This window comes from Podarcis melisellensis, assembly GCF_964234715.1.
Source record: "Podarcis melisellensis genome assembly, chromosome: 13".
In the NCBI taxonomy this organism is placed as follows: domain Eukaryota; kingdom Metazoa; phylum Chordata; class Lepidosauria; order Squamata; family Lacertidae; genus Podarcis; species Podarcis melisellensis.
The window spans coordinates 44,190,450-44,203,534 of record NC_138545.1 but is presented as its reverse complement, the minus strand read 5'-3'; the positions used below and the strand labels follow the sequence as shown (position 1 = coordinate 44,203,534).

The window sequence follows — 13,085 nt, the reverse complement described above, 5'->3', positions numbered from 1 at the left end:
CTGGGGAGTATATTTCCTTTGTGGGAAAGTGCCAGATAGGGAATTTGTTCACTCCTTTTCCATTTGTTTTGTTCAAAGCAGTTACAGCTTCAGATTATCAGCAGCTTATTTTTAGACACGCAGAGAAGTTCAGAAACTGACAGATTTCTTTGTTTTTAGATTGTCTCCTACCTGCTTGATCTTCCAGAAAAAGATGAGGAGGAGGTAGAACGAGCACAGATCAACAGCTTTGACAGTCTCTGGGGAGAGACAGGTAAATTCTGTAGACTGTTTGTGGCTCCCCTTGCATCCGTTGAATACATGTGTGATGTGCTGAAAGAGATGGGTTATCCTCTGGGAAATTCACAACAGTGCCAACATAAACCTCTGTCCCTTAATTTTCAGGGTGTTGAGTATCGGTTGTTGCTTCTGAGTTTAAGGAGGAAAAGCTTATAAATATTTTATTTATTTCAATATTTATAGGCCGCACTTGAATAAAATTACAGCAAGGCAATATGCATAAGAATGTGACATCCCAGTAAGAGCAGTAAAAACATCAGTTAATAAATACTGCTTGCTAAAAGGAATTCACCTCTCAGCAGCTTGTCTGAATGACACAGTTTTCAGGAGATGTCTAAAAGAAGGCAGGGACAATTCTTGCTGAACTTCTACCAGCTCAGTCTCTAGTAAAATCCAGCTGAAGTGGCCCATCAGAGGGTGCCAGTGATCATGGTGGAAAATATGGAGTCAGGAATTACCGTATTTTTCGCTCTATAAGATGCACTTTTCCCCCCTCCAAAAATTATGGGGAAATGTGTGTGCGTCTTATGGAGCGAATGCAGGCTCCTTGGCTTCAGCGATAGCAACACAAAGCCTCCGAAGCGCAGAGGGAGCGCTCCCTCCGCGCTCCGGAGGCTTCGTGTTGCTTTCGCTGAAGCCTGGAAAGCGAGAGGGGTCGGTGCGCACCGAGGCTTCAGGGATAGCCGCCTGAAGCCTCCGGAGCGCAGCGGGAAGTCCCGCTGCGCTCCAGAGGCTTCGGGTTCCTTTCAGAACTGTCCATTTATTTCTTAAAATCAGTGCCTGGGAGAAATGTGAATATGCAATTGTTGCCTCACTTTGGCCCAGTTCATACATAATGCTAAGCCAAACCATGGCTTTGTGCGAATGAGCAAATGTGAGTTTCTGAAGTAAATATCACAGATGGTGCCCTACTTCCCAGTCCTGCTGCTCCCACATTACCTGGGGGGGGGGTGTTAAATCAGGATCAGCTAAGCCAAACCATGGTTTAGTTCTGGGTTGTATAACAACAGCAGGACTAGCACAGTGGCCATTTGCCCTGGGCCATAGTTCGGTTTAGTGTTATGTGTGAACCAGGTCAGTGTGTGCTCTTACTTATCTCTGAGCAGTGCCGGGCTGGATACTCAAAAGAACATCCTGATAATCCACTACAGCAGGTGCCTCCTTATTTTTGGCAGAGAAATGTGGCTTTATAGAAGACAGTTGCTTCATGGCTTCTAATTACTAATTTAAAATCAGTTCATTTTGCACAGCTAGCAGATTCACCTATCTCAATGAACTTCTGAGAGATCTGGATCAGGGTTATTTTACAGAAAATGTTCATTTGCATGGAGAGAGGGTTGGTGTGAATGCTTCAAAAGCAGAGAGAGAAGCCAGGCCAGAATATTCAAAGAGGCAATTTTAAGCAGCAGAAGACAAAGGACTTGGTCTGCTGGAGAATGGGAGGGCGAGGTGGTGGTTGGGAAAGAAATTGCTCTGCCGGCAGTTTATTGTGTCAGTCTGGGAAAGAGCAACTTCAAAAAGTGCTTTCGTCTGTTTTTCAGGGTGAAAGTGTCTCCTCTAACCCAGACAGTACACATTATGCCAGGCAAAAGGCACTTCCATGTTACACAAAACTCTGGAAGTCTTGAGAATGAATGATCTCTTGGTTGTACAGAAAAGGCTTTTGCTGCTGGGGGGCTCTGCCTTGACCTAAGAAAGGACCCAAGTTTGCATTTAGATGGAATTGTGTCTGTCTGATGGTTGCATTACAGGCTTTTCCCTGGTGAACTCTCAAAAGTATTGCAGATGAAAATGCAGGGTTTTGTTTTGTCTTCTTAAAAGCGTCTGTCCAAATTGCATTTTGGGGACCAGGGAGTCAAATCATTCAGTGCTTTGGTTTAGTTTCAGTTGAAATTGAAGTTCTTCGTGCTCAGCCCAATAATTTTAGAAACACATCCAGCATGCCTAAATTAGTTCGGTTCTAATTCACGTGAGAAAATGTTAATGCCATTCATGTGGTGCACATATGAACAGATGACCCATGTAATTGTACTGTTCTATATGGTTAAACAGGGGACGCAGATGGCGCTGTGGGTTAAAGCCTCAGCGCCTAGGACTTGCCGATCGAAAGGTCAGCGGTTCGAATCCCTGCGGCGGGGTGCGCTCCTGCTGCTCGGTCCCAGCGCCTGCCAACCTAGCAGTTCGAAAGCACCTCCGGGTGCAAGTAGATAAATAGGGACCGCTTACCAGCGGGAAGGTAAACGGCGTTTCCGTGTGCGGCTCTGGCTCGCCAGAGCAGCGATGTCACGCTGGCCACGTGACCCGGAAGTGTCTTCGGACAGCGCTGGCCCCTGGCCTCTTGAGTGAGATGGGCGCACAACCCCAGAGTCTGTCAAGACTGGCCCGTACGGGCAGGGGTACCTTTACCTTTACCTATATGGTTAAACACACTAGACAGAAAAGTCTGCCAATTGTACATAAATTTGAATATGGGGGACATAATAGGTTGATTTGGGATTATTACTTAATATGTAATACCATGAGAAATGTAGCAGTTCAAAAATTTTAAATGTATTCACCCACCCCCATGCAGACAGATTTTCCCTCTAATCCTTTGAAACTAGGGCTGGCCCACCCATGAGGCAAGGTGAGGTAGGATCCCCGGGGGCAATGGATGCAGCCTGCAAGAAATTTTGGGATCTGATTTATAACGAGTTAAAAAAAATATTTAAATATACTTTCCCTAAAAGACCAGAGGCCTTTTTACTAGGAATAATCGGGGATGAAATTAAAAAAGAAGATAAGATTTTATTTCAATACTCAACAGCAGCGGCCAGAATACTAATTGCACAAAATTGGAAAAGTACAAATACACCAACGGTTAGAGATTGGCAAACAAGATTATTTGAATATGTTGAATTAGCAAAAATGACGCAAAAAATTAGAAACCAAAAAAATACAAAGTTTATTAGTGATTGGAATAAATTTATGGTATACATTGAAGGAAACCATAAAAATTTAAAAACTATAGCAGGTCTGTTATAAAACTTACGATGCGCAAACCATCAATAATTATTAGCTGCAGAAAATGGAAAATTTCCTTTCATCAAGAAGCCCGAAATCGGGAGGGAAGGAGGTCAACAGGGGTGTAGAAGAAAGATCTAAATATATAAAGTTTTAAAAAATAAGATATAGAATTGTAACAGAGATTGATGTTCTCTGGTGTTAGGTATGGATATTTTTTCTTCTTGTTTTCCCTTTTTCTTTTTGAAATTGTTGTTTCGTCTTTTGTGTTCTTTTTTTGGTTTTCTTTTTTCTTTCTTTGATGTTGTAACTGAAACTCAATAAAAAGATTTTTTTTTTTAAAAAAAGGAATGTATCACCCTCTGCTGTTGCCTCGATGGCGGCAGCAGCTGTCGCCCACTCATTGGAGGCCAGATCTTCCACCTCCCTTGTAGCCTCTGCCCCCCAGTGCTGCCTCTGCAGTGGCCTTTAGAGAATAGGAGGTGCTGCTGGTCTCCTCCCACCCATGTTCCTGATGTAAATATCCATCTCCTGTCCCTTTCAGTCATCCATTCTTCCCTGGCCGGTTGGGGTAAGGGGTGGTGTGCCATTTTGTGGTTTGCCTCAGGTGTCAAAATGTCTTGGGCTGGCCCTGCTTGGAACTGCCTGCTTAAGAACATGTGCCCTGGGGAATTACCGTGCCCTGTACTGCCAGCGATCCTGCACACCTGGCTACTGCAGAAGCAGCCTGATGGGAAATTTACTTTGTAATAATAATAATAGCAATAAATATGTGTGTAGATCTATGTACGGGGGTGGGGGGCGCTACCCCAAACAAAGTATTCTCTCTGATAACTTAACCTGGATGTAGAGAATTGTACTTTCCTCGTCTTGTTACTTAACATATAGCAATTACCATGAATGATGCAGATTTAAAAAACAACTCCATTTACCGTATTTTTCGCACCATAGGGCGCACCGGACCATAGGGCGCACCTAGTTTTTAGACGGGGAAATCGATTAAAAAAATATTTTTCCCCCCAGCCCCAAAGAGCAGCGTACAGGCTGCCCACAACCTCTCCCTGCCGGAGGGGTTGCACGCGGCTATGGCACAAGCCAAGGCAGCGAGCGGGATGGATCCCGTTCGCTGCTTTGGCTTCCTCTTTAGCCTCTTTGCGCAGGGCTAAAGAAGCCATAGCCCTGTGCAGCTTCTCCCTGCCGGAGGGGTTGTGCGCGGCTATGGCACAAGCCTGAATTCGCTCCATAGGACGCGCACACATTTCCCCTCAATTTTTGGAGGGGGAAATCTGCATCCAATGGAGTGAAAAATACGGTAATGTGTTTTCTAGTCAGTTAAGCATGTGAAGGGAAGCCGTGGGAGTGAGCACGCTAACTCCATCCTGTCCCCAGTTGAAGGATGATCTTCTGAGTTGGGGAGTTTTCTATGCTCATAGAGGCTACCCACACATTTTAGAAACTGGGGAAATGCATGGGGGAGCGGAGACTCCCTGCTTCCGGATATTACCCTCCAATATGGAATGGCAGCAGGAGGTGGAATTCTGTATTCATTCCCTTGGCCAATGGATAATGCCTGAAGAGGGCTAAAATCTTTCCAGGGTCTATGCTACCCTTTATCTCTTGGGCGAATCTTGGAAATTGTAACCTAAAGCCTTTTTTAAAAATTTTTGGACCACAATCCTTTTATCATGTTCTTTTTTTAAAAAAAGAAGAAACCCATAGGCAGGGATTATTTCCACTTTAGCCATCGCACAGCACTTAGGTGCATACCATGGCTTGAAGTCATGCAGCAGCAGTGGCGGCAGCGGCAGGCTTTTATTTTATTCTGATTGGTCTTTTCTCTCTTCCAGCCCTGACTGCTGCAGCCGGACGAGGCAAGCTGGATGTTTGCCGTCTGCTTCTGGAGCAGGGAGCGGCTGTAGCCCAGCCCAACCGACGGGGAGTCGTTCCCTTATTCAGTGCTGTTAGACAAGGCCATTGGCAGGTAAGGGGAGTGGGAGGGAGGAAACAGCTGCCTGTTCTTCTCCTAATAAGGTAACAAGTATGCATACAGCTTGGATTTTTGGAGCTGCTTCCTGTATCATTTACCGTATTTTTCGCTCTATAAGACGCACCAGACCACAAGATGCATCTAGTTTTTGGAGGAGGAAAACAAGAAAAAAAATATTCTGAATCTCAGAAGCCAGAACAGCAAGAGAGATCGCTGCGCAGTGAAAGCAGCTGTTCTGGCTTCTGGGATAGCTGCGCAGCCAGCATTCGCTCCATAAGACGCACACACATCTCCCCTTACTTTTTAGGAGGGAAAAAGTGAGTCTTATAGAGCAAAAAATATGGTACATCACATGGGCCTTTTGGTGGGATATCCTCAACAACGTGAGAGAGGTTTCAACATGTGTCTCCCTATGGTGAAGTCCTGGGAGGATCGCTAATCAATTTTCAATACCTTGGTGTTGTCACAGCATCTTAAAAAATAGATAGGTGCCTGTCTGAAGTTTTCTGTATTTTAATTATGGAGGCTTTTAGATGTATGTGAGTTCTTCAGGAATGCAAGATGCAAAACAGGGAGCAAGGGAACCAATAACTGCGGCATTCGTAGGAATGCAGAAGGAAGGGAGATTGCTTTGACGTACTGCCAAAGAGAGCATTTCATACCAAATCCTCTTCCTCCCTCCTTTAAATGTGTGTGATTCACATGTAAACAGTGCCTAACTCTCATTAGAAGAAAGCTTATGGTTCACAAATGCTGATGGAGATTTATTGTGCTGGAAGGAACATGTTTTACCCCAAAGGTGCCAAATGTTCCAATTCAAATTAAAGCAATTTTTTCTACACGTGGAAAGCCCCATTAGCCTATTCCAAGATAGGCAATTCACTCTTTATCTTCCATGTAGCCCTTTTGGCTTCTCCCACACACCTCAATAATGTTCCCCCTGACCCATCTTTTAGATTCCAGTCTGTTCCCACCTAACATTTGATAAATAAGTGTGTTCCCTGATTGGCATTGTGTTTTCTGGTTGGTATGACGGTTGGTAACTCAGACGTTCACTGCATTTATTTAGAAATATGGGGTTGCCAGTGTTTTTGCCGCAGAGTTATTCCAAGACAGCCCAGCATGCACAGATATAGATAAAGAAAACATACATTATATATGGAAATGAGAGAGGGACCAGATAGCTCAAGGTAAATGACATGGAGGCAGCAGGATGGGAGCTCAAATCACCCAGAATCTACCCGAGAGTGTACCTTAGTAGCCTATTCCATACATTAGCTTATACCATTGGTGGGGAACCTCCATCCCATGGGCTGGGTGCAGCCCCTGTGAACTCTTAATCTGTTCTGCCACCCCCTCACCAGCTCTGTTCTGCTTCCAGAAACTCACTTAGCAGCCTCCATTGAGAATCAACATGGAATATGCTGCTACGTCTTTCTCTATTTCTCCACTCTCTCTGCGGTTTTCCCTCTTTCTCCACGCTCATCCATGGTGCACTTGTACACATGATGCCTTGCTTGAGCCCTTCAGCAATCTCTCTTACTCTCTTTTTCTCTGAGCTTTCCCTGTGCAACCTCCAATAATTTGGGGTGAGCAGATTTAAACAAGTCTGTACGTCTCCTGTTGCATGCTGTCTCTCTGGCGGGAAATGGCGGAGGACCTTTTACAGAGAGGGGCTCTAGAGAGACAGCTTGCTCCAGTAAGTAGGTGATGAAAACATGGATCACTTTGGAGGTGCCCCACCCCACCCTGAGGAAGAGCATTCAGGCTGCACAGGTGTCCTTTCAAGGTGTGCTGAGGGAGAGCCAAAGCTGGGCAGAGCCACAGAACCTATTTTCCAAGGAAGCCCAAAACATTTGAATGTTGCAATTTGAAAATCCTAACTGGCCTCCCCTTCCCCAGCAGTAAAAATAACATAATGTATAGTCACTGTGTGTGTGAATGAGGAGCGCATGTGTGAAGAGAGGCATTTCTGTGAATAGGGTGTGAAGCAGGTGCAGTTGTGAGTGTGAATATGTTGGGTTGAAAAGGATTCTTCACCCCTTGTCTAGAGGAAGGATGTGCAGAACATTCTGAAAACTTCACATCCATTTTAAATAAAAGTATTTCTTAAATGTAAATCCAATGGATATATGAGGAATGTTTGGAGGTGGATGATTTTGAAAGTACTAGACTTAAGTAGGTGTAGCATAGTGACATTTTAATTGCAAACTGAAACTTGTCGTGAGTACAGAGCGTAGGGGCTTATGCATTTTTTTTCATGGCTCTCAAACTGTGCACAATTTGTACTCAATGCATCCTTGCTTTGTATGCTTTCAGATTGTTGATCTCTTGCTCACCCATGGTGCAGATGTTAACATGGCAGATAAACAAGGCCGGACTCCTTTGATGATGGCAGCTTCGGAGGGGCATTTGGGCACTGTAGAGTTCTTACTAGCACAAGGTTAGTTTGGAGTCATGTTGAGATTAAACCCAAGTATGTGTAAGCAGACTCCAAAATTACTGTGAAGATAGACCTTGAGGTTAGCTTTCCACAAATTTCATACCGTTGGATGAAATCATGCAAGCTAGACTCAATTCAGAATTAGGATGCTGTATATGAATGTTTCATTTACAGTGGAATAGCCTTACCTAGTTGATTGACTTTTTACAGGGTCGAAACTTTGTGAACAAAATGTCCCATCTCATGATTACCCAATTCAGGTGCCAATCCCACCCCCAGTCTACAGATTCAGAAAATCTCGGCTCAGCAGAATAGCTATTGGCGTAAACGACCAAAATCATGCTGCTATTCTGGCTGGCCACAACCTATAGAGATTGCACCAGCCGTGTGTTCCTCTATCCTTTGTTCCTTCCCTCTAGGAATCAGATCTATCACGTCATTCTTTTCCAAATGGTATTATTACCTTTATTGTCTGACAAGCAGGCACTTCAAATGTCAGCAAACTAGTTGGTGGCAATTTTCCTCCAAAGATACCTGCCCAGCCAGTATATGGAATATTGCAGGGGACATAAGAGTCTCTTAAATAAGGCACACACTTCCATGGAAGGAAAAACAACAACTTCCAGGAATGAAACTCTTAAAGAGGGGCACTATGAGTTGCAGGTGGGTTTAGCGTATTTGGAAATACACCTAAGCAGTCTTGCTCTGTGTTTTGTTTTTCCCCAGGATCCTCCATTTCCCTAATGGACAAAGAAGGACTTACTGCCCTCAGCTGGGCTTGCCTAAAGGGACACCTTTCAGTAGTACGAGCTTTGGTGGAGAGTGGAGCTGCTACAGACCATGCCGACAAAAATGGGCGCACTCCGTTGGATCTAGCTGCTTTTTATGGTGATGCAGAAGTGGTAAGTGTTTTGGGGCGGGGCGGAGGGAGAATTCAAATCCAAGAGAGGAGGTTCAGGATGATGTCAAGCTTTGGAAAACCCTTGTGAAACTTACGTTTAATTAATTAAATTTGTATACTGCCCTTCACCTGTAGATCTCAGGGCAGTTCACAACATAAAAATACAAAATAAGAAAGACAGAATAGATCATAAAAATGAGAACAAAAACAAACCAATGATTCCCTCCTCCACAACACATTTAAAAGGGCATCAGATGTTAATCAGCCAAAGGCTTTGATGAAAAGGACATTTTTGCTTGGTGCCTAAAAGTGTATAATGAAGACACCAGCTGAACCTCCTTGAGGAGAGCATGTCACAAATGGAGAGCCACCGTAGAAAGGGCCCGTTCTCATGTTGCCACCCTCACGAAAGGGGCACATGCAGAAGGGCCTCAGGTGATGAGGGTCTGGGTGGGTTCATATAAGGAAGCGTGATCCTTGCGGTATTGCGGTCCTGAGCTGTTTAGGGCTTTATAGGTCAAAACCATGGAGTTTTCTTGGCAGGGATACTGGACTGGCTTGCCGGTTCTGACTCCAGGCGGATCACATTTAGTCAAAACTCTCCACTATGACCTGTCCGTCTTGGGTGGCCCTGAACAGCATAGCTCATAGCCTCTCTGAGTTATTCAAGCCCCTTTGCCACGACAAGGCAGTTTGAGCAAACTGCAGGAGGCAGTGGAAGACAGGAGTGCCTGGTGTGCTCTGGTCCATGGGGTCACAAAGAATCAGACACTACTAAATGACTAAACAACAACAAGGTCAAAACCAGCACTTTGAAACTAATTGGCAGCCAATGTAATTGGGCCAGGATCAGTGTAATATGCTCAAACTGAGCAACCTGGCCGCTAAATTCTACACCAGATGAAGTTTCCGAACCGTCTTCAGAGGCAGCCCTACGTATAAGGCGTTGCAGTAATCTAACCTTGAGGTTACCAGAGCACAGGCAACAGTAGTTAATCAGTCCATGCCAGATAGGGGTGCAGCTGGGCCACCAGCCGAAGTAGATGGAAGGCACTCTGCACCACTGAGGCCACCTGAGCCTCAAGTGACAGCAGAGGCTCCAGAAGTACCCCCAAGCTGCATACCCACTCCTTCAGAGGAACTGTAACCCCATCAAGAGCAGCCAACCTCCCATCCATCTGATCTGGGGAACTGCCCACTAACAGTGCTTCAGTCTTATCTGGATGGAGCTTCAGTTTGTTGGCTCTCATCCAGTCCATTACCGAGGCAAGACAAAGATCCAGCACATCTACTGTCTCACCTGCAGATGTAAAGAGGAAGCAGAGTTGTGTGTCATCGGCATATTGCTGACCGCATTCTCCAAACCTCTGGATAACTCCACTCAGTGGTTTCATGTAAATGTTAAACAGTATAGGAGATAACACTGATCCCTGAGGAACCCCACATTGGAGGCTGCATGGGGCTAAAAAACACTCCCCAAGCATCACCTTCTGGAAATGTCCAGCCAAGTAGGACCGGAACCACTACAAAGCGTTGCCACTCACCCCTAACTTGGACAGCTGTTCCAGGAGTGTACTGTGGTTGATTTCCTGAGCTAATTGAGGAACGTGGCCACAAACCACCTTCAAATTCTTATCCAACAGTAGTGGTCAACTTTTTGGGAAAGCACACCGAGGGAGTTTTGCTTCTGATGTACTGAGCTGAAAGAAAAAGAAAGAACAGGCCTTAGCCCAACGGTATAGTGTCAGGCAAAAGTAGACATCGCACTTCAACACAATGAAGTCTGCAGCTATTTGCCATGTGGCATATATGCTCTCTCTGGTATGGCCTGGAGTGTGTGGTTGGCATATATGGGTAGTTTTACCTTTGAGCCGAGGGTTGGATCTGATGCGGGACGCGGGTGGCGCTGTGGCTTAAACCACAGAGCCTAGAACTTGCTGATCAGAAGGTCAGCGGTTCGAATCCCCGTGATGGGGTGAGCTCCCGTTGCTCAATCCCTGCTCCTGCTAACCTAGCAGTTCGAAAGCACGTCAAAGTGCAAGTAGATAATAGATACCACTCCAGCGGGAAGGTAAATGGCGTTTCCGTGCGCTGCTCTGGTTCGCCAGAAGCGGCTTAGTCATGCTGGCCACATGACCCAGAAGCTGTACGCCGGCTCCCTCGGCCAATAAAGCGAGATGAGCGCTGCAACCCCAGAGTCGGCCACGACTGGACCTAATGGTCAGGGGTCCCTTTATCTTTACCTTACCTTTGAGCCGAGGGTTGGATCTGATGGCTTTTTGATTCATTCCAACTCTTAAGTGCCTTCAGGAGTCAAATGAGGTGAAGGAATAAAAATAGTTGCCATTTTAGCTCAGCATCCCACTCTCAGTTCTTTTGAGGTCAAAAACCTGCACTTAATTGCATGATCATAATGCCTATGACTTCCAGGCTGATGCTGATTTCAATTGATTGCTTATTTGTAGGTTCAGTTCCTGGTGGATCACGGTGCCATGATTGAGCATGTGGATTACAGTGGGATGCGCCCCCTCGACAGGGCAGTGGGTTGCCGCAATACTTCTGTTGTTGTCACACTACTGAAGAAAGGAGCCAAGATAGGTAGGGAACAGTCAAAGAAAAGAAAACCCACCTTGTGAATCTCTCAAGAGCCATATTTCCTCCCAGGTTGTGCAGACATGCAGCACTTCTGTGAAAAAGGCATGTCCGGTTTTGAAAGAATGCTGCTTCTGTTTCACCAGCAGAATACCAGCATTCCTGTGTGCTTTGGCTGCTGTGTTAATCGAACATTGGATTTCCCCCCGCCTAGCTCTTGGCAAACTGGGGGGAGTAACTCTTAATGAGGTTTTTCCTCTGAGAATGACCACCACTTCGACTGTTCTCCCGTGCTGCTGTGCTGATATGCTGCTGTCCGCTCTTGCTTTCCTTGCTCTGTAGATGCTTCCAGGTTTGGGTATTGCCTGCACTGCTCTACTCCCCTACAACTCCTCACGTCACAAGGGAATTTGCTGGTGCCTTGGCTGCTATGCTGCCTGCCTCTCACTGCTGCTTTTTCTTTTTTTTTAAATTCACCGTCATCCATCTTTTCTCCCTCTTCTACAACTTTTTTGTTTTCTCCTTTTCTTCAAAGGCTGTCAGACGCTACCGAGTCGACCACGAGGTATACATCACTGCTGTCATCATCCAGCTTGGTGGTCTGACAGCTCTGCTTTCTCTTCTATGGTTTTGCCTGCCTGCATTCTCTCCCTCTGTTTTCATTTTTTCTCACCTTCAAACAATTATTTCCCCCCCTTACTGTTGCAGAGAATAACTTGACCTCAAGACCTAATTCACTTTTAAAATGCTGCCAATTTATTTTTTTACTCAAAGCCTTCTGAAATGCTTCCCCATGCCTTTCTGGCTGTTTGAGAACTCCCCTATTTGACAATTCGCTTGCCAAGTGAGACCATGAAGGCTTGGTGGATTTGTAAAGGCCTACATAAAACAGCTGTAGAATTGGGCTCTTGGACTGCAATAGAAGGGGAGTGTATCCAAAGTACTTCGCAGGTATAAGCCCTGTTTGAAGTGAGCCTTGTTCTCAAACACCAAATATTTTTAAAACTGTTCACAAATATACCACAAATAAACTTTCAGCCCCAAATACATCCAGGTTGCTGTAGCATACCATCTTTAAAGCTTACATGGATTGATCTATATTGTTTGTTAAACCCTTTGATTTCTTCACTAATCACATTTTCCAGAACGTAACTGTCTTTACTTCCCACCAATGCTAATTGGTGGATATTGATGCCTTCTTCTCCAACATTTGCGAATCATTTCAAATGAGCTGAAAGAAAAGATTGCAAGGGAAAGGCGTTTTTAGTCTGAAACATTCTTGTGAGAACCCCACGCTCCTTGGGTTGGCTGCACCAAGTTGTTCTCTCCAGCAGAAATTTCTTCCCCCGCAGGATGTTTATCCACCTTAGCTTTCCTCCCTTACCACCTTTTGCATTGTATGAGTTTTTTACCCATCATGCATCCTGTACACTACAGGTCCAGCAACCTGGGCGATGGCCACCTCCAAGCCAGACATCATGGTCATCCTGTTGAGCAAGTTGATGGAGGAAGGAGACATGTTTTACAAGGTGAGAGATGGAAAACTGAGCTTTTCACCAAGTATCAGTAAACGACCTTGTATCTAGTTATCAGTGTTTATTTCTTTGCTGCTGCAATTTCATCAAAACAGTTCCTGAGCTTTCATATTTTTTAAAAAAGCATTTCCCCCCTTGCTCTTCTGACTATGCCACAGGGTGACTGAGTGGGTGTCAAGTCTATGATGTTTCTTTATTCTGCACTCTCTCAGTGGCTAAAAGAACCTAATTTGAATTCAAATGAGCAACTATATATAAATGTGCTTAATTTGCACAATTCATGTGCATCAGTTAATTTTTAATTTTTAGCACAAGGAGTCTGACAGTGGCTTGGATTGTTGAATG

At 45.0% G+C, this 13,085-nt stretch overlaps 1 protein-coding gene across 1 annotated transcript in view; it reads left to right on the top strand.

Moving 5' to 3' along the window:
• The window catches only part of TANC2 (tetratricopeptide repeat, ankyrin repeat and coiled-coil containing 2), a 197,735-nt gene that overhangs the window by 177,007 nt on the left and 7,643 nt on the right, over positions 1–13,085 (top strand). The window contains exons 20-25 of the mRNA XM_081883745.1: positions 160–253; positions 5,130–5,263; positions 7,589–7,712; positions 8,439–8,614; positions 11,079–11,211; positions 12,643–12,734. Of these exons, the coding sequence (XP_081739871.1) occupies positions 160–253; positions 5,130–5,263; positions 7,589–7,712; positions 8,439–8,614; positions 11,079–11,211; positions 12,643–12,734 (753 nt within the window). The remainder of the gene's footprint in view (positions 1–159; positions 254–5,129; positions 5,264–7,588; positions 7,713–8,438; positions 8,615–11,078; positions 11,212–12,642; positions 12,735–13,085) is intronic.